Source organism: Melanostigma gelatinosum (assembly GCF_949748355.1).
Source record: "Melanostigma gelatinosum genome assembly, chromosome: 8".
In the NCBI taxonomy this organism is placed as follows: domain Eukaryota; kingdom Metazoa; phylum Chordata; class Actinopteri; order Perciformes; family Zoarcidae; genus Melanostigma; species Melanostigma gelatinosum.
The window spans coordinates 25,659,424-25,681,670 of NC_136641.1; the positions used below are offsets into that span (position 1 = coordinate 25,659,424).

The window sequence follows — 22,247 nt, forward strand, 5'->3', positions numbered from 1 at the left end:
GCGACCGCCCTGGTCGACTCCGGCAGCGCCGTCACCCTCGTCCGCCCCGACTTCGTCGAGCTACCCTATCTGAAAAGTACCGTATCAGTCACCTGTATTCACGGGGAGACCAGAGACTACCCCACCGCGATCCTAGAGCTTCACACCACCCAGGGGAAGAGCACCGGACCGGCAGGGGTGGTACCCGACCTACCGGTGGACCTCCTGATCGGAAGGGACTCCACTGTCTTCCCGGGGCTATGGAGAGGCCTGGCCAACGGGAAGAAAGCCCCACCACGAAAACCACACCGCACACCAGGAAAGTTGTGTGGGTTCCAGGGGGCCGACCCCCTGAGCTCCACGTCCCCCCTCTCAGAAGGCGCCGCCAGCGCCGCCGTCCGGGCCGCGGAAGCCGCCATCCGTCCAGCCAGGGAGGAGGACCCTCTTCCAGCCCCCGAAGAAAGGGATCCAAGCCAGGCCAGTGAGGACGCCTGGGCTGATTTGTTCCCACTAAACCCCGAGGACCAACCCCTGCCTGCCCCTCTAGCGGGACGCTTCGGGACCGCCCAGCTGGAGGACGCCAACCTCCAAAATGCCCTGCGACAGGTGTCCGTGGTGGACGGCAAACCCATGGATGGGGTAAGACAACTAATTTACCCTCACTTTGCCATTAAAGCTAATCTGTTGTATCAAGTGGTAATGAAGGACGGGGAACCCCTTGAGTTGTTATTGGTGCCCCGCCCTTTTGTGTCGGTGGTGCTCCAGATGGCCCACACCCACCTGTTGGGGGCCCACCTGGGGGTGGAGAAAACCCTGGACAGAATCAAGGCCCGGTTTTCCTGGCCCGGGGTGAAAAAAACGGTGGAGGACTACTGCCGGAGCTGTCCGGACTGCCAGCGGGTCGGCCCCCAGCCGCACCATCGCAATCCGCTGATCCCCTTACCCATTATTTCAATTCCCTTCAGTAGGATTGCGATGGATTTGGTGGGACCCCTCCCAAGGTCCAGTAAGGGATTCCAGTACATCTTGGTGGTGCTGGATTACGCCACTCGCTACCCAGAGGCCATTCCCCTTCGGACCATGGCCACCAAAGGTATTGCCAGGGAATTAATGATGTTATTTTCTCGTGTAGGCATCCCGGACGAGATCTTGACTGATCAGGGGACCCCCTTCATGTCAAGAATCATGAGGGACCTGTGCGGGCTAATGAAGGTAAACCAGTTAAGAACGTCGGTATACCACCCGCAGACAGACGGCCTAGTAGAGAGGTTTAATCAGACCCTGAAACGGATGCTCCGGAAAGCCATGGAGGCAGACGGACGTAATTGGGATCAGCTGCTCCCTTTCCTCATGTTCTCCATTCGTGAGGTTCCCCAGGCCTCCACGGGATTTTCCCCCTTCGAGCTGCTGTACGGAAGACGGCCCCGGGGACTCCTCGACCTGGCCAAAGAGGCCTGGGAACACCAGCCATCACCCCACCGTACGCTGGTGGAACACGTGGAAGAGGTAAGAGAGAGAATGGCAACAATTTGGCCGATGGTTCGAGAACACATGGCCGAGGCCCAGACTGCCCAAGCCCGGGTCTACAATAGGGGAACCCAGCCCAGAGAATTTAGCCCGGGGGACCGAGTCCTGGTATTAGTCCCCACATCTGAGTGCAAATTCCTGGCTCGGTGGAATGGACCCTATGAAATAATGGAAAAAATAGGAGAAGTGAACTACAGGGTAAGACAACCAGGGCGACGACATCCCACAAAGGTGTATCACATTAACCTGCTAAAAAAATGGGTGGCCCGTGAGGCCCTATTTTCCCTCTCTCTCTCTTCCCCTCCCACCACAGGAAAGACGGAGGCAGTAGAGGTCCCCATGGGAGAGCAGCTGACCCCCAGCCAAAAGCAAGACCTCCGCGAGCTAGTGGACCGATTCCGGGACGTCTTCTCCCCAGAGCCGGGGTACACCGACCTCATCCACCATCACATACATACCGAACCTGGGAAGAAGGTACGTCTCAGGCCGTATCGGGTGCCAGAAGCCAGGAGGACCGCCATTGAGACAGAGGTACGCAAAATGTTGCAGGCGGACATAATCGAGCCCTCCAGAAGCGAGTGGTGTAGCCCCATCGTCCTCGTCCCCAAACCTGACGGCTCAGTCAGGTTCTGCAATGACTTCCGCCAGCTCAACCAGATCTCCAAATTCGACGCCTACCCGATGCCACGAGTGGACGAGATGATCGAACGGGTAGGGAGTGCCAGATTCATTACCACCCTGGACCTCACGAAGGGCTACTGGCAAGTGGCCTTGGCCCCCGAGGCCCGAGAGAAGACAGCCTTCGCCACCCCCGAGGGGCTGTACCAGTACAAACGGCTCCCCTTCGGTCTCCACGGGGCCCCACCTACCTACCAGAGGCTGATGGACCAAGTCCTTCGGCCCCACCGAGAGTATGCCGCGGCGTACCTAGACGACATCGTCGTACATGGGGAGGAGTGGGGGACCCACCTGCGTCGGGTCGACGCCGTGCTCCGAGCCCTGAGGGGAGCGGGGCTAACAGCTAACCCCAAAAAGTGTCGCCTCGGCCTCCGAGATGCGGATTACCTGGGGTACACCATTGGGCGAGGTTGCGTCAAGCCCCAGGTAGGGAAGGTCGAGGCGATCCGGGAATGGCCCCGCCCCCGCACCAAGAAACAAGTAAGGGCATTTATTGGACTGGCGAGCTATTACAGGCGATTTGTCCCCCACTTTTCCTCCCTTGCAGCTCCCCTGACGGACCTAACAGGAAACCGGCTGCCAGAGCGGATCCAGTGGACAGCAGAGACAGAGGAGGCCTTCGAGAACCTCAAGAGGGTGCTGTGTTCAGAACCAGTGTTGGTGACCCCGGACTTTGAGAAACCGTTGGTGGTCCAGACCGACGCATCAGAGACCGGGGTAGGCGCCGTCCTGGCCCAAGTACAAAATGGTGAGGAACACCCGATAACATACATCAGCAGAAAACTCTTGCCCAGGGAACAGAAATATTCCACAGTGGAAAAAGAATGCCTAGCCATCAAGTGGGCCCTGGGCGAGCTCAAATACTACTTATTGGGACGAAAGTTCACTCTGGTCACCGACCATGCCCCATTGGTATGGATGTCAAGAAATAAAGAAAATAACGCCCGGGTCACCCGCTGGTTTCTGTCTCTGCAGCCCTATGCCTTCTCTGTCGTCCACAGATCCGGTGCCGCTCACGGAAACGCCGATGCCTTGTCCCGCAGGGACGCCTGGTGTTCCTGGAGCAGTCCTCCCCCCAGGTCAGATTTAAGGGGGGGGGTGTGTGGCAGCCGGGGTGGGCGAGCCCAGGGAGTAGTGATGGCAGGAAGGTACTACAGACTACCAGAGAGAAATGGATTGCACTTTGCACACGCCCCCTTAGTGCCAGCAGGCAATCAGCGCAACCAGGCACACCTGAGAGAGCCGGCCAGGGGAGCTTCATGGGCGGAGATAAAAGGAGAAGGAAGATGTGAAGTCGGGGGAAGTAACTTAGGTGAAACCATTCAAGACGGTGAGAGATTGTGAGACTACTTAGCCAACGACCCTGGAACGGAAGACTACCCCCACTGGATTGCCCCCGGCTACTGACCCCTGCTTGGAGGAGAACGACGCCCCTGCCCCATCCCTGGACCGTACGAGAATTGCGCCTTGTGTATCAGACCCCGGAACTGCACCTAGACCCTTCTCTTGCTTAACGGACTTGTATTGGCTGTGTGGCTGCTGTGTCGTTCCCAATATCCCAGTAAAGTATTTCATTGCCACGTCTTTACGTCTCCGTGTCTTTATAAGTATTGCATATTGTCCAGTAACACCCCTGACCACCCCGGGGCTGTTACAATGCGTACGCATACATGGCATGTGACATACACAGAACATACAAATAAACAAAAAAGATAAAAAAGTAGAAGCAAACACCCCAACTTCAGTAAAATACCTTTTCTTCAGAACCCCTGAATCCACTCGCATATTCAAGCTCAATACGGACATGAACACGTACGATGAAAACAGACGCATACGGCTGTGGTGATGGGTTTGAATATTGAGAAGATGTTAGGTGTGATTGTGGCATAAAGTAGAGAGGGCAGTGTGGGTGAAGGCCTTCTGTTGAGACAAATGGATCCGCTATAAATCGCTAGCGGCCTGTGTGAACCCCTGACACAGCACTCAGCAGACCCACTGCCTCAGCTCTCTCTCTCTCCCTCCCTCTTTCCTCACCTCATATCTCTTTATCTTGCCTTTTCCCTCCAAACACCCTTCCCGATCTTTCTCCATGCGAACTTGGCAGGCCATGCTCATTACTCTCTTCTCTGCTACAATTAGACCTCTGCGCTACTATCCGCCCTGCGCTCTATTTCTTCTGAACAGCGCTGCTTGAGAGAGAGAGCGAGAGAGAGAGAGAGAGAGAGAGAGAGAGAGAGAGAGAGAAAGAGGGAAAGAGGGAGGGAGCTGAGGACGAGTGTATGCATGTGGAGGAAGAGGAGGGAGGGGCGGAGAGAGGATGCTGAGGGAGAGAGGAGAGAATTGCAGAGGCACAGGACTTCGTCATCTGACCAAGCAGAATTGTGAATGACGGTGCTGCAGGTCGGAGCTGAGGCTGTTCTCTCTGCTCCTTTAGAGTGATGTATCTTTACATCCTCGACTCGCCGGCATTGATCCGGCAAGACCGGATAGCGGCAGCAGAGACGTGGCAGGCAGGAGACGGAGGCGCCGCTTCAGTCATATCAGATGTAGAAAATGTCAAAGGGAAACTCCTTGAAGTCGACGTGACAGTCGTTTGCTGTGAAGTGCGGCAGTGGATTACTGTGTGTTTCAATATCCATACTATCTAGTATGCCAGGAAAAGATTTAGTATGTCCCAATACATAGGGTGTCACATGCAGTATGCCAAAAATACCAGGATGTCCTGCTGCATCTGGTTGTATTTTGCAGTAGGCAAGCCAGCATGCTTTTCTGGCTCAACTGACCCACAATCCTTTGCATAACAGATATATGAGCAAGAGATGCACTATGCACTAAAAGTGAAAAATAAAAAGTATGCGCTTTTGGAACGCAGCTCGTGTCCGCCGACTGCTTTCTCCTCATTGACAAGCAGCGACAGGATGCACACAAGCTTGCTGCTGGTGGCGGATCAGAGCACTCAGTATAATCCTTGGAGGGATTTTTGTCATCAAATAAATGAACTGACTTCCTGCCATTGTCGCTCAAAAAAAAGGATGGCCTTCAACCCCAAAAACTCATCTCCCTCTGTCAGTGACGTTAATGTGTATAAAAATGCAATCCAGGCCTAACCTGCCGTGACCTCCCCGTCTCGTTCTCCTCTCTTTTTTATTACACAGTATCAACTTTCCCCTTCTCCCCTCATTTGTCTTCTTTTTGTTTCTCACTGGAGACACAAACACACGACCGACGGGATTACACGTAATCCTTTACTTCAGCGTCACCGTAATAAGGTAGAAGGGAGAATAAGGCCGGGCTGAAGGAGACTCAATGAGAAGTAGTAGCACAGTATTGCTGTACCGTGTTTCGGGGAACAGCTCAAGACAAAAACACACACCGAAACACACAAACAAGTACACAAAACCCTTACCAGTGTGTGCATAGATATGAGTGTATTAATATTCTCCAGGCGGCAGAGCATTTCTCTATTAGCTGTCTGGGTAGCAGCTGGGGAGGTGATGCAGTCGGCGGTGCAGCTCTTGTGCCGAGGAGGAAATTGAGCATGCATTCTAATTCCTGTCTGAGAAAATAAAGGTCTCGCAAAAGAAAAAGGCGTAATTAATGAATTCTACTCTTGGGAAAGATATGTTCTTGTTGCTATGGGAATAAGACCCACTTGTCTTAGTTACCATTATCAGAGGCTTCAAGCAGGCGGGACTATTAGTCCGGCACAGGCACACACACACACACACACACACACACACACACACACACACACACACACACACACACACACACACACACACACACACACACACACACACACACACACACACACACACACACACACACACACACACACACACACGCACACGTACACACAAGAGCCAAGGAAGCACAGGTGCACATTTAACTGTAAAAAAATGAAATATATAACAGCAGAGTTGTCTTTCCTGGGGTTAAGTATGCAAACGCAATTTAATGTGTTCAGTATCTTTTGCATTGCTCTGATTGCTTGAGTATAGGGAAGCTCACAGGAGGCAACCTGCAGGTCTGAAATGTGTAGTTCCGTAAAGCTGCATTCTCTCTAAAGTCCACCAGGGGGCGACTCCTCTGGTTAAAAAACAAACGTGTTATTGTATAGAGGTCTATGAGAAAGTGAACCTACTTTTCACTTTGTTATATAGAGAGCTGCTGTGATGATGTATTTTTTGTCGCCCAACCAGGAAGTTAGTGTCCCACTGGTTCCCTCGACAAAAATCCAATGAGATTTTTCGATTGGATTTTGGATTCTTGCAGAAACTATTCTATGTGGCAAACACAAGTTTATGATACTTACAAGTTTTGTTCAGCAAGATCATCTTCACAAATGGACACCACTTTTATTACTTTTGAAGCATAAATGCTTAAATAGGCAGAAGTAAAAAGCCAACGTTCGGTTATAAGGAACTGCACCACGGTTGCATGAATACGAGTATAAACACAACGAGGCTGTGAAGGCGGACTAGTCGACGTGATGACTTTTTGTCGTTTCCTTTTCACACTTTCGTTCGCAACCGCCTATTATAAGACACGTTAAAGCTTCAAAACTCACCAGAGGGGTGTTTACAAAATGAAGTGCAAAAACGCTGAGTCATTTATCGCTTTTTCGGACTCATTCCTGCAGACTCTAATGGTCATTAGGCGACTCATCTGGTTGTATAGAAGTCGATGAGAAAACGAGTTGTACATCGCTCCAACCTCTCGTGTTACTACTGGTTGCAAAAAAAAACAACAAGATGGCAACAACCAAAATGCCAAACTTCCACTCCTTATATACAATCCATGGTGGCGAAAATTCTGGCGCCCAGCAATCGCAACCATTGTCTTGGTACGAAACAAAGCCGGCCCATTGTGTCAGATCTAAACCTTGGTTACTCAGCCCCAGAGGCCACGGCGATAAAACAGCTGTTCAACAATGTCAAACTATGACTCGCTCCCAGCTGTCTGCAACTGTTGCGCCACACAGAAGAAAAGACGAAGAGAAGAAGAGTCGGGACCCAGGAGTGCTGGCAGCTGCCGAGTGATCTCAAATAACCTCCAACTTCTCCTAGCTACGCCTGCAAGCGCTCCCCCTGAGTGCAAGGGTGCACACACACACACACACACACACACACACACACACACACACACACACAGAGAACAGTCATTTGTTTTCCTCGACAAACACACACACAGGAGCCTTTGTCTGCGTCTGCACAGCGGGGTTCGGACATACTGTAGATTAGAGAGAGAGATGACGCACACAGACACAAGCACCACTCGCCACTGACACAACTCCACGGGAAACAAGACACTGCTTCACTACTTCCTCAATCTCAACAGACAACAGGGGGAGAATTTGATACGGCCGGAGTGTAACCACCTCTTTTAATGTGTTAAGCTAGTGTGGTTTACAGTGAGAGCAAGCACCGGACCTCACTGACGCCTCGACTGTTTTTATTTTCTTTAAAGTTCATCCATTGTGTGTTTTACTTCTTCACAACTTTCCTTTTTCACACATTCTGTTTAGTGTAACGTCAGCTCTTTCGCACACACACACACAGCTCCTACTACATCCTATTTTCCTACATGTTATTTGTCATCCTGTGATCTTACTCTCTCACACACACACACACAGTACAAACCTTCCCATCACATACGCACCTCTCTTTGACGATGTCCCCATAATTCCCTCCCAGTCGGGCTGGATTCCAGACAGTGAGTAAGTAGAAGGAGAGAGAGGTGGAGTAGCACCAGAACAGTCTTCTGACTCAGACACTGACTAACTGAAAGAAAACCTCTCTCTCTCTCTCTCTCTCTCTCTCTCTCTCTCTCTCTCTCTCTCTCTCTCTCTCTCTCTCTCTCTCTCTCTCTCTCTCTCTCTCTCTCTCTCTCTCTCTCTCTCTCTCTCTCTCTCTCTCTCTCTCTCTCTCTCTCTCTCTCTCTCTCTCTCTCTCTAACTGCGTATCTATGCAAATCTCTTACGCAAATACACTTGTTGACAACACACGCAAACATGTTTTGAGTAATTAATTTTCATGTTCTTTGCATTTTTGTCAATGATGCCGCGCCGGCGGCGGCAGTTTTGGGTTGTCTGTAAATCGATCCGTCCCACAGACTGTACATAAGAAGTGGACATAGTCATCGTGATGTCACCTATTGGTTTGTGAACTGATGTTTTGAAGCCTCGAGTTCGCCGAGGAGGAGTGACGTCTCTGGTAGAGACCCGTCAATCAGCGTGCAGCCCCGCCCTAAAGCATCCCCTGCTTTATGGTCTGTGTGACTCTAAATGGACCATAATGTACTAAATGAACATCATGCTGTATTGAAGAAGACTTGAAACTAGAGATTGAGACATAAACTCATGTTTACAATGTTTACTGAGGTAATAAATCAAGAGAGAAGTAAAGTAATTTTCTCATAGACTTCTATACAACCAGAGGAGTCGCCCCCTGGTGGACACGAGAGAGAATGCAGGTTCATGACACTTTACATTACATTACAGTCATTTAGCAGATGCTTTTATCCAAAGCGACTTACAATAAGTGTATTCAACATAGGTATTCAAGAGAACTAGTCACCAGAAGTCATAAGTGCATCTTTTTTAAACAAGCATCTAAGAGCATAAACCAGAGCAAAAGTACAGTGCAGAAGCAATCGCCCCGAGGCAGCAGAGCGAAGAGGTCGGGCGGGGGTGTAGGGCTTGACCGTGGCCTGGAGATAGGAAGGAGCTGTTCCTTTCACCGCCCTGTAGGCTAGCGCCAGAGTCTTAAACTGGATGCGAGCTCTTACAGGGAGCCAGTGTAGAGAACGGAGACGGGAAGTTGTGTGGGAGACTTGGGGCGATTGAACACCAGGCGAGCTGCAGCTTTCTGGACAAGCTCCAGAGGTCTGATGGCCGATGCCGGGGCTCCGGCAAGTAGACAGTTGCATTAGTCCAGGCGGGAGATGACAAGAGCTTGGATTAGCACCTGCGCCGTCTCATCAGCATTGGCTTCACTCTTCAGAACTAGATACACCCCCTGGTCTGTCCGCCCGTCCTATTCTTGTGAACGTGATATCTCTGGAGGGAATCTCCAGGGCTCAAAGATTAACTGATTATATTTCGGTGGTCAAAGGGCACTGTAACTTACCAAAGCAGGTTTTTGGCCACAACTCAAGAATTGCTATGCTAATTATGACAATTTCACAGAAATGTCTAACAGATGACATTTTGGACTGAAAACACTGAAAAATACAAAATACATTTTGTTTGCCATTACACTTCCTCTAATCTCTATAAACAGATTCATTAGCCGACTCTTTAGGCAATGGGACAAGATTTTGGTATCGTAAGCGTTCTGGTTTCTGTTTGTGGTCCGAGTAGCATTGACCAATCATGTTGGAGCAGGCTTTGTTTTAATGCCGGTAAACAGTTCAGGTTGGAGAGCAAAAAAAGGCATAACGCCTTGGCCGAAATGCAATCTGGGAACCCACCGGCGATCGTCTGACAACGATTCACAGTCAAACTGATTTAAAGGTTTGTACTACTAACAGACTTGGAGCGTGAGATATTCTTACTAAATAACAGGTATTTAGTGTCCAGTCCAAGAAGTGTGTGTCCTAAATAAAATCAGCGGTGTGAACTACTGAACAGGGAATCACTTTGTGTAAGAGGCCAGGAATCACCACACAGAACTCTGGTAGGCTCAGTTTACTAGCACCAGTAAACCACACATTAAAGCAGCCAAATCAAAGAAAAGATCTCGAGATTCCTGCTACATAATCTGGTGACTTACGGAACCCCGACAGCCTCTTCAGACCTGCATCAATTTTACAGCCTTCCACATCAGCCGCACGCTTCATATTATTGGAAACCTGATCCATTGCCTGATTCCCACTTGGCTCATTGCCAATCGTATGTTTAGTGACATCCAACCACAACAGCTTCGGGTGACTGACCACACATGCAGCCAGTGAAATCCGGGGGGATGATGTCAACAGGGAAACTGACGGTGAAGCGAATAAAACATATTTAATGTCATATTTACTCCTCTGGTTGTCAAAAGAAGTCTGGTTGTATAGAAGTCTCTACTTATCTCTTGATTTATTACCTCAGTAAACATTGTAAACATGAGTTTATGGTCTCAATCTCTTTTCAAGTCTTCAATCCATAATTTACTGAATGAACATTTATTTCGTAAATTATTCTTTAAGGCGAGGCTACCTTGTGATTGACTGGACGTTGTCTATGAGAGTCACTGAAGCTGTTCTGTCTTTTACCAGCAATATTCTGTCCGATGAATAAACGTCTGGTTGGAGCCATCAAAAGATATCGTGCCCTGAATTAAACACAACGCAACGGAGAGTACACAACTGCTACAGTTGCAACAAAAACAAGATGGCAAGGGCCAAAAGCTAAAATAGTGACGCCCAAATACCAAGATGGCGATGTCGGGCAAAAACCAAGATAGGGACAGCAAGAAACCAAGAAGGCGATGGCCAGAAACCAAGATGGCGAAGCCCAAAAACAAAAACCAAGATGGCGAAAAGGCCAGAAACCAAGATGGCGAAAATGCCAGAAACCAAGATGGCGACTGACAAAATGCCGAACTTGAGGCTTCAGAACAGCAGTCTACAAACCAATGGGTGACATCGCGCTGACAACGTCCACTTATTATTATATACAGTCTTTGTATACACACAGTTCATATTCCAGCCCCCATTAAAAAAACACATGCGTTTATGCAAGGGCACATATCATACGAGCCAGACAGACAATGCCTGCTCCAGACTGTTTGCAGTGCCCTCCTTATGGACAGTGACGCATCGACTCAATCGCTCTCCTCTCCTATTCCCCTGTACTCCTTCTCATCTGCCATCCTTAAAGCCTGCCAAATAAAAGTGTGACAACGATGACAAAGTACTCTCCTCAAAAAAACCGAGATGCAGCACCGGAATTCAATTTCATCACAAAACAAACTCTTCCAATCTATCGCTCTTTATCGATTTCACCTTTTCCTTTTTCACCAAATTTTTTGAGACTCAGCAGGCGAGAACTACAAAATATAGGAATATATGAGACGTGAGTATTGGGGAGTGGGGATAGTGAGTGGGAGTAGGGTGAGGATGGTTTGCGGGGATGGATGCACTGCTGCTGATAATACTGCTTAATAAGTGAGACGAGGGAGGATGAAATGGTAGCGAGAGGAAGTGTGAGAAAGCTGTAGATTGCTGCTGAGGCAAATATGCAGGGTCAGCAGATGGGCCTCAAATGAAGGTCCTGCAGTCAAGAGTATATTGGACATGGTCATTTGAGAACACTCACGTCTGTGCACACACATACAGACATGTAAACACAAACAGCACAAGCTAGCACATTTTACAGTCACACATAGCCACAAGCATAGAAACCTATGCTTGAAAACAATATGCAACCGAGGACTGAAACGCTAACAAAGCTAGCTTAAATCAAAGGATTATTTTAGCACCCTATGTCTACCAGCATGACGATGGGACATGTTAGCTGTTAGCTTGCTAATGTTAGCTACTGTAGGTAGCAAAGGCACTTGCAAACATAATACTGCATAGCTTTTTGATTTATCGACGTTCCACTGTAACCCAAGTTGCAGAGTCAAAATGCGTTAATTTAAACAGTAATAACAGAAATATAGTTAGCTTAAAACTGACTTTTGGACAAAATGCTTGCTGCACACGTAGCGTTGGGCACACTGAGTGTCAGGAGCCCACAGTTTTCCCATTCTTCCTGCTGATGCTTGTATATAACATAGAAATGAAATAGGAGTAGAAAAGACAGTTTCCATTACGACCGCTGTAGCGTGCTAACTTCCAAATCAACTAAACAGACTCGCGGACTCACTGAGGTGAGGTTTTGCAGTGACGACTAATACGAACAGTGGAGTAGTAACGTTACGAAGCATAGAGAGCCAGAGTAAATGAGTGAACTTTAACAACTTAATGTTTCATCCACACATTGCTATCAACAGATGAGTGACAGCTATGTTCTGTAACCAGTGTAGCATTAAAGCATGGTGGAATTAGCAAGCTAGCTAACGAGAAGGACAGCTGGCTGGTTAGCTAGACTGCTAATTCCACCATGCTCAAATGCTACACTGGTTAGAGAAAACGAGTCAAACAGCTTTGCCCTGCTGTAAGTGCATCCCACCACACAGAAACATTTAGGTATTTTTATGATGTTTGCTACCAGACAAAAGTGACAAACTTCACACATTACAAAGCCAATTGAGACTTAAATATGCTCTTTCTATATGCCAACAGGAACATTGTGTCCTGGGGTAAGGTATGGTAGGAGGGAAGGATAATCACACACACACACGCCTAGAGTCCACTCATTTATGCTTGCATTAATGTTTGCAGAAAGGAGCCTAATTTCAGGGCTTGCCTAAAGCATTTGGCAGAGCAGCATTAGTTCTGTCCAAATACTTCCACTGAAGGTTGTTTAACAGCTCAGACTGCTGGTGGAGGGAAAAAAATGACAAAACCAGAGCTCTAATAAGATGTTAATGTAAACAAATGTGAGAGCAAGAAAGAAATAGAGAGACAAAGACCAGAGCAAGTCATCCTCAAGGACCACATCCTTTCCTGCCAGTTGTCTGGTGTGGCGATGTGACAGCTCAACCACACCACTTCAGGAAAAGCAAGCACACAAACCGGATTTGCAGCGTTCTTCGTTTCTATGCATAACATCACAGAGGGGGTTTTCAGGAAACCACAAAAAAAACCAAGATGTTGAGGATTTTCTTCATGGTTACATGGAAGGACAAATCGATCAGCGCAGGTACTGATAATACAACGAGGTGGGAAAAGTCCAAACTTTCCATGAACATCGGATTAAAAAAAATGAAACACGAGCAGCGGGAAGATAATGCGTTACCTGGTTATCTGAAGAGCACACTGTGTACAACGGGCATAGAGAAAACCTCCACAGGGAGCCTTGGATATTGATGTCTTTGTTTCCCCAAACCGAGACTCGCAGCCCCCCTCTTGGGATAGACAAGCTAGCGCCAGGCTCATTATGATTAGCACCGTAGCATTTGTCCTTATCATTAGCTACAGGGAGCTCAAGCCAAACACTGATGATTAATAAGCAAAGGAGGCCAGATTTGAAAAGGTCGTTTGAAGAGGCAACGATATTTTGGATGTAGACGGAGTCGATGTTTGTAAGCTGGAGGGAACTACAGAAAAGTGAATGAATATCTTTTAGCCTCAACTACATCTGAGTGAATCACAGCAGTTATGGTGTTGGTGGTTAGGGAATTACAAATGTCACCGTGATCCAGTGCCCTTTTTGAGAAGAAAATGTAAAAAAATTCCTCATGCTCTGCTTCGTCTGAATCAATTCCTACAGTTACTATTTCTCCTCAAGGTTGCTGGATGTTCTTAGAGAATCTTAAAACCTCATCACGTAAAACTCCAACCAAGACCAACTAAGCCTCTCCAAAGGCAAAGGAAACCCCAGGTAACGTTCTAGATACCACAAACCTTTTTCTTCGACTACAACACAATGGCATTGTAGATTTCTATCTTGTGCAATCAAATTGTGCTGGAAGCTTTCCTTATCACAGACTTGCAAAAACAACAAAAAAGCACTGATATAATTACTGTACCGGTATTTTTTGAGCAGCTCCACTTTAATGAGAGTCAAAGCGGATCAACTGTGGGAAAGGAAAACGAAACAAGACGAGCAGAAACGGCAAAGTCTTAAGTTACCAGAAAAAGTCCCGTAAAAACCAGGACCAAGCCTGTTACCTGTGAAAGCATTGTCTGAACACACACACACACACACACACACACACACACACACACACACACACACATCAGCGGTACTCATTAGTGAATCTCAGCCAAGTGTGTGTCTCTCGTTACTACCCTCCAGTCTCAAAACGATCAGCTCAAAGCCCACTATAAACCTCACACTGATTGATTTAAGCACATCCTGTTTATTGAGTCATAAAGTGTAAAAATAAAATCAATAAAACATGACACACTGAGAGGCTGCGGAGAAAAGCCCTGTCATTCAAACGCACGCCGTTCTGCTGCAATCAATGCTTTAGGAGCCAAGCAGCCCATCAGTCGGCCGCCTGTAAACAATGAGGAGTTAAAGAACCAATGCTGTGAGTTAGTGCTGGACAGACGCAAAGTCCCGCCCCTTCCCGTGTGACCTAATGGGACCTCATTTCAGAGAGAAATGTGTACGATAGTCAACGGCGAGAGACAAATAACACTCTGATCCCATTTGAATCGTGCCACGAATTAAACATGTGATGTTTGTCCATTTAAAAGATAATTTTTGGGCGTCGAGAAAGTCGCATTTTGTGGTAGATTTGTCGTGAAATCGCTCAGTGGACTACGTCTCTCGTCTCGCACAACGTGCGTCACCAACACACAGACGTTAGCGTGTCTTGCTAGCGAGGCACACAAATGTAGCGTTATCTTACGTGATGTGTTTTCTATCCAGCGAGAGAAAGATGCGTTGGAAGAACATCCTCGTAGGAAACACACCGGCGTCGTAGCTTCAGAGAGAGAGAGAGACGTCACTTACGCCACTTTTGGGCGTCTTTCTAACTACGTATTTTCAGTCTTATACTTCATAAATCTTACGACAAACAGATTGTCTTCACCAGCAAAATGATCTGTCCCTCGCCATTGACCACTGTGACTTGACTACTAAAACGAGGTCCTGTGGTGGTCCACCAACGAGCCTCTCTAAACTGCCAACTATTAGAAGATTAAGCGGATTCCCGCTCCGTCTCGCAAAAATAATCTCTGTATTACTGTCCACAGCGGGCCACACACACACACACACACACACGGCCTTCAGGGCTGAATATTAACATGGAAAGAAAACAAATCCAAGCACCTAGTCCTGTGCTGTGTGCGTGTGCGTCTGGGAATGAGAGCTATTTCGTAGCAACCAAAACAACTGGGTCATATTAGAGCAGCTCCAGTTTTCCAGGTCCAAGACTCCATTAACAAAGTCCTGATGATCTGCCGGGTCCTGGATTGGAACATAATTCCCCAGCCTGGCTCTCGCTCTCTCTTTTCCAAAATCTTCCATCCATCTCCGCCCAGATGGTTCAGAGTTTTCACTAATGTCAGTGCTTGGCAATACAAGTTTGTTTGGTTTTTTTCTCACTGTAAAGGCGGTCTGGGGGGAAAGAATGCTGTAGTTTCCAGGCCCTTCTGTGGTTGAGAGGGGTAAAGTTATATCGAGGCTGGGGACCCATTGATTCCTGGTCAAATATAACCCGTTGAACAAAAACAAAAAAAGCAACAGAGACAGTTACGTGTTTGGTATGCTGACGAAATCCTCGAGAAGCCATGCCGGAGCTCTGAAGCCGCGTGCTATTATAAGCTACGAAACAATTACAGAAGACCAGGCGGTTGAAGGCCAATGGAACACGAAGACACATTTGCAAGAACACAATTGCAGCCATCACATAATGTGTTAGTATGTCATAGGGCCGGACACTATATCACGTGGTGTCTCTTCCTGGTTCCCAATGCGGTAAAGTGATTTTCTGAACTTGTTCTATTATTCATCAGAGGTGCAACAGACCTTAACAGTCACAGTTTGGATCGCATCACAGCTTTGAGTCACATATCTGTTCAGCACAAATGAAAAAAAAAGGAGCAGATATAACTTTAGAAGATCCCCGACCATGTTTTATTTTTGCCGCCGACACCAATTGTTGATCATCGATTCTCCCTTTTGGCCGATACAGATTGTTTCAAATGATAAGGAAAATAAAAGATTGTATTATATTGATGTCATGAGTAGTTTTAATGATCGATCGTAGAGCTATCGTTAGGAAGTTAAAAACGTCATAATTCTCTCATATTTATTTTATATTGCTGTGAAAACGTCTCCGACAAACAAGTGTCGTGCCTAAACCTACATTTTACAAGATTACATCATGGTAACGTTAGTTTACCTTCGCCCGACACTCATTTTTACTGAGCAGAGCCTGAACGAAATTCACATAGTGTATGTATTTTATGAAAGTACAAAGGTTCATCCCCACAATATCGTTGCAATATCGATAGAGAATATGTATTAATGTCGTGTCAAATGAGAACTTTTCTTGGTTCACACATTTAAAAGCACCTGTGAGAAGAACACTCACTGTGTTTGCTGTGGTTTTCCGGGCCTGCCGTGGTCCTGACCGGCTCCTGGGGATGTCCATGTTTGGGGGTCCGGCCCCTTGGCAGCCCCGATGAGGACAGCTTCCCAAGCCTGGGGCCACTTGGGCTCTCCATGCCTGAGGGGGGGGGGAAACAAGAACACACAGGAGAGATTATTGTTTTTGCACTTCAGGTTTCCTTCGTCTTGAAGTCAGTGTGTTTTGTTTTGTTCTTGGTTAGACGCCTGAAATAAGGTTTGTGTTTAACAAAAGCTGAAGAGATCTTTAAGTTTAGTTCTCCGATATAAAACATGTCAGTAGATACCTCTCTGGTGGATTTAGATAGAAGCTTCTACGCGTCTTAAAAAAAGAGTCTAAATGAGACGACTAACTGTCTTCACTGGAACACTCGTCCTCCTTTAGCTTAGTGGTGGAGACGTGAAGTCATGTGACTGTGGTGGAGTTCCATTATAGCCTAACAATAGCTTTTTACTTTGTATTCCCCGTCCCGACTCCTCGTCCTGACTCCTTGTCCTGACTCCTCGTCCTGACTCCTCCTCGTCCTGACTCCTCCTCGTCCTGACTCCTCCTCGTCCTGTCTCTTCGTCCTGACTCCTCGTCCTGTCTCTTTGTCCTGACTCCGCGTCCCGTCTCTTTGTCCTGACTCATCGCCCTGTGTCCTCGTCCTGATGTCTAAATGACGACTAAACGTCCTCACTAGAACACTCGTCCTCCTTTATCTTGGTGGTGGAGACATGAAGTCCTATGACCGTGGTGGAGCTCCTTTATAGACTTAACGTTAGCTTTTTACTTTACACTTCAAACATCATAAAAGTGGAGTTCACGTGTGAAGACTATCTTGATGAACTAAGCGTTTAAGTATCATAAACTTGTGTTTCCCTCAGAGATTACTGTCTGAAATAGAGGGAGGGAACCAGTGCGACGCTACCTTCCTGTTTCTCCCTGCAGCCCTCTATAGAGATGCTTTCTGCCGCTCATTCATTTCACTGCGACGCTAACTGTTGTTAGCGTCGTCCACCGTGAGGACGCCGTCCCCTTCGCTCTACACTTGCGCCTCCTTCCCCGCCGGTGCTGTTGGACTGAAGGTTGTCTGAGTGGAGGCGCACACACATCGTCTGCGCTGGTAATGAGGGCCCGACCTTCCATGTTTCATTTCAAAATCAATACGCTGACTTACACGCTAACTCCACGCTCTGCCTATTAGACAGAAGGTGAGTCAAGGGGAGGGAGGGGGACCAAGGTACTTTCCTGCCTTCTTTCTTCACGATGAAAACAAGTGGTGCGTCCCTCGATCGGGTCACGTGATCAGCAGCAAAAATAGTTTCGCTTTCAGCGGCAGTTCATCTTTATTTATTGACTGCTAGATACGATTACACAGCTTAGCCTACCATTTAATAGAGAGGCAAAGTCCCACCATGGGAAAAAAGAAATATGTACGGCAGTCAACGGTGAGAGACAAATATTTATTTGTTGCCGTTTAAATCGTGCCATGAATTACACACGTGATGTTTGTCAATTTAAAAGGCGATGTTGCTTGTTTGTCGTAGCGCCGTTTAGTTTAACCGCTCAGTGAACTTCTCTCGCGCAATGTGCGTCACCAACATGGCCGATAGCTTGGCCCGCTAGCGAGCTAGCTAACTTAGCTACGTTCCACGCACGAATGTAACGTTATCTTTACGTGATGTGTTTTTTTACGCAGCGACTCTTTTTAAATCAGCCGGGAAGAGAAAGAAGGAGCGAGACCTCGTTGTTGTTGTTGTTGTGAGTAAATCCTGGTACGAAACACACCGCCATCGTAGCTTCAGAGAGAGACGACACTTACGATACTTTTGCGTGTTAAATCTGTGTAATTACGTATTTTCATGGTCTGATACTCAGAAAGAGACTTATTAGACAAACTTCTCTTTTATATTTTCGGGCAAAAATTCAAACAGTCACGTTGACTATTTTTTCCGAAATAAAGTCCAACAGAGGTCCACACCAGAAAGGGGCGGGACCAAAGCCATCACCCACAGTAACCCTCCTTTATGTCAGTTTTGGGGGGCTCTTCGTTGATGAACCAGTCTAAAAGTGGGACTGCTTTACGATCTGTGTGACACTGTTCCTGTGTGAAAGAACTACAGACGGAGCTTTAACTTCTTAAAGACACAGAAAGATGTTAACTTAATGAAATGCCTTTCATGTCCTTCAGAGAACATCGTACGCTGGCTTAATACTTCTGAGTTTCCAGAGTGAACTCTGTGCTTTTTCTTATTAAACTTGGCCATTCCTACAATATTCTGTCGGGAAACAAAAACATCACAACACTTTCTAGTTTTGCTCTGGCATTTGTTCAGCCATGTTTGAAAACAACAACATTGCAGCTGGTGTTTTCATATATAAGATTGTTTCCACATTACCATGCATTTGAGCGAGACACAACAAAACCTGGCTGACACCCACTCACCTCACACACAATTCTGCTGACAAACCAAACCTGGAAGAAGTATTCTAGCTCCGCACGTGGCACTCTGCCATGCTGAGTGTGTGTGTGTGTGTGTGTGTGTGTGTGTGTGTGTGTGTCAACCACAACAAGGTACATAGTTGCCTATTTATGTGGTTAAAAGACTCTCTTTTGTCGGCCACACCTACCTGAGCTGTCGGCACCAAGAGGGCCACCCGGGGTCACCCACGTGAGGGAGGAACCGGGGCACCGAAGTGGGCGTTTTTTTCCACCAATGTTATGTTACATGGCAATCACACCTGCTGTGCGTCAAGGACCGGTCAGACTGGGCTCTTTTTGGGGAGGGTAGGGGGGGTTGAGGAAGCAGACAGCAGTCCTGTCCCCCCACTCTGCGGACCGACGACGAGGCGGAAGAAAACGAGAGCAGAGCGGTTCGGTCTGCACATGAACAAGCAACAAAACAGCAACAATCCTGGACACTTTCTCCTTTTTATTCCCAGGTTTCTCCAGCAGCCTGTGCCCCCCCCTCCTCCTCCAACTCCGCCACCTTCCTCCTCCTCCTCTCCTGCATTAACATGTAGGCTGAACACCACGAGGCACTTTCTTCATTCACCCTCTTCTGCTTCGTTAAAGCCGCTCCGCAAATAGAAGAAATAGAGCCAGGAGAAAAAAAAAAAAAAGATAGGTCCCAACCTCGACTCCTTGGAGGTAAAAAAAAATATTAGAATACGGGATGGTTTATATAGGCAGTGAAGCAAAATGGCGACTTTATTACGAAGGAGGAGTAAAAAAAAAAAAAAGAGAAAAAAATAGAAATCCTTGCGCGTGCTGGAGCTGAAAGGAGGCACAGCAATAAATGAAGTGCAGAAATGTCGACGGAGGAGAAACACTTTGGAAGAGAAGCGGAAGCGAAGGAAAACGTGCAGGAAAAATAAACGTCTAAACCTCGGCTGTGTTCGGCTCCTCGGGATTATTTCGGCTTTTTTTTTTATACGGATAATATCTCTGCGGCCGTGTACAGTATTACAGTAATGTGTGTTGGGTCATGCGCGTATCCACTCCACCTTTTGACAGTTGCAACTACAGTATTGGAGGCAACTTGCAAACTCTCGCGTTATTATTATTATTATTATCTATATCGAGCAGATTAATATTGGGGGGGAGGTTGTTCTTACTCTCACCTCCTCCCTCCCTCCCTCCCTCCACGTCTAAATAAAAACTCGCTGCTCTTCCGACGTAACGACGCTCGTTCCTGACGAAATACAAATAAAATAAATAAATGAAAGGGTCAGGGCTGAGAATTCCTCAAATCAACCTTCTCCAAGTGTTTTTGTAAATCTGCCAGATCCGAAGCAGCGGAACCAGAAGATGATCCTCGTTCAGTTCGTGTACCTCTCTGTAGTCCAGTCACTGCAAGTAGCACCTCTCCAAAACCACTGGAATATTAAACATGTCTGCTAAATGGAGTTTATCTGCTACATCAGCATTATAACAGACTTTTATAATAATCAATACCCCCCACAAATATCAGTATTAATGCATGATGTGTTAATCCTACAACACAAACACTACAGGCAATACAATGTTGGATTTTTGTGATTTTTTTAAAACTATATGAACATTTACTCCCATTTAAAGGTAATAATAACTGTTACTTGATCACAGCCTCCTTGTGTCACAGCTCACTGAATGAATCACTCGCGGCATCGTTGCCACCTGAGAGGAGCCTCTCTTCGTCTGTGATTGGTGCCAGTCGTCATGACCTAATATTTCCTATTAGCTGAAAAATCATCTGAAACCCATGATGTAATGTATGTTCAAATAATAAATGTTTGAAGCACCACCAGTGGAGGGCAGCAGAGCCTCATTTATTTTGTACTTTATTTATTCAGAGTTCACAAAGTGATTTGACAGACAAAGTGAATATAACAACAGAAAGCTCAACGAAAGCAAAACAAACTGAGGTCAAATAGAAACCCTGATTAAACAGATGAAACAATTGATAAAATAAGGACAAGCAAAAATACATGAACGAAATGTAGCAATGATAAAATAAAGCAAGGGAAAGAAGACATCACATAAAGACCGTCTGTAAAAATGAGTTTATCAAAGTTATTTACAAGAGATTACTGGAATAACTTACATGTTTATTTTATTACTTTTAAATCCAATTTTAAATTGTTCACACTTTGTAAAACAATGACACTATAAGAGCTGCATGAAAAGTATGAAAGACTTTTTCATATTAAATGTCCAGTCGATGGTTTGTATTCTCTAGTCCTCCACTAGGGGGCAATGCTGGCCTGTGAGTTATCCAGAGCAGCTCCTAACCAGGTGGCAAGTTTCTGAAAAGTGAAGCCGATGCGGAAGTGTCTTAAAGCTGCATTCTCTCTACTGACCACCAGGGGGCGACTCCTCTGGTTGTATAGAAGTCTATAGAAAATGACTCTACTTCTCTCTTGATTTATTACCTCAGTAAACATTGTAAACATGAGTTTATGGTCTCAATCTCTAGTTTCAAGTATTCTTCAATACAGCTTGATGTTCATTTAGTACATTATGGTCCATTTAGAGTCAAACAGTAGCGGGGCTACCTTGTGATTGACAGGTCTCTACCTCAGCGTTGTCCGGTCTGAGAGTTGTCCGTGTTTTCGTCTCACAACTTTAACTCTTTCACACTGTGTTTTCACTTAATTTTAACATTTCGGTTGTCTAAAAATATCTCCGTCAGCGTTCGGTTCGCTTCGCTCCGCCCTCACGTATCACTTCTGGTTGGAAAAAACCAAGATGGCGACTGCCAAAATGCCGAACTCAAGGCTTTAAAAAACGTCAGTCTACAAACCAACAGTGACTTAGTCCACTTCTTATATACAATCTACAAGGTTCCTACGATATCTTGCAAAAAGTTCCTCCTACTTTTTCGTTCGTTTTCCGACAAAAGTCCAGCAACACAATACCAATATCTGCTCGTTACATTCATACGGTATTTTCTAAATAAACGTCTGTCTTCACAGGAAACAACTTAGTTGGGTTCAAGCAAATAAACAACTTAGTTAAGTTCAAGCAACTAAACAACTTAGTTAAGTTCAAGCAACTAAACAACTTAGTTAAGTTCAAGCAACTAAACAACTTAGTTAAGTTCAAGCAACTAAACAACTTAGTTAAGTTCAAGCAACTACACACTGAGCCTTCTGGGTGTTTCACTCTCCACTGAGTGACATTTTTCCTGTAACCGCCTGCCCAACTCATAGACTTAAATCTGTAATGGCCGCTGGTGAGTACTTCATGAAGGGGCCTTGTTTGACCGCTGATTAATCCTTTTACCGTGGCAATGATTAATGTTCCCACTCGTCTTCTGCTGAGCGAGCAAAAGCCGACGTAATATATATATATTTTTCACCGGGTGCAGTCGTCTGCGCCCCTTACAAGGCTCTTGAAGAGTCCATCCAGTTGATTGT

At 46.5% G+C, this 22,247-nt stretch overlaps 1 protein-coding gene across 8 annotated transcripts in view; it reads right to left on the reverse strand.

Moving 5' to 3' along the window:
* The window catches only part of znf512b (zinc finger protein 512B), a 37,550-nt gene extending 18,450 nt beyond the window's left edge, over positions 1-19,100 (reverse strand). For 6 of the 8 annotated variants that reach the window (XM_079274103.1, XM_079274104.1, XM_079274105.1 and 3 more), the window contains exons 1-2: positions 18,978-19,100; positions 16,329-16,463 (exon numbers count right to left, since the gene is read on the reverse strand). In XM_079274103.1, the coding sequence (XP_079130229.1) occupies positions 16,329-16,461 (133 nt within the window). In that variant the 5' untranslated portion in view covers positions 16,462-16,463; positions 18,978-19,100. Of the gene's footprint in view, positions 1-7,845; positions 7,952-16,328; positions 16,464-18,977 lie in introns of those variants that run through there. The other 2 variants (XM_079274106.1, XM_079274102.1) reach the window with 1 other exon arrangement.
* Between the last annotated feature and the right edge of the window lie 3,147 nt (positions 19,101-22,247).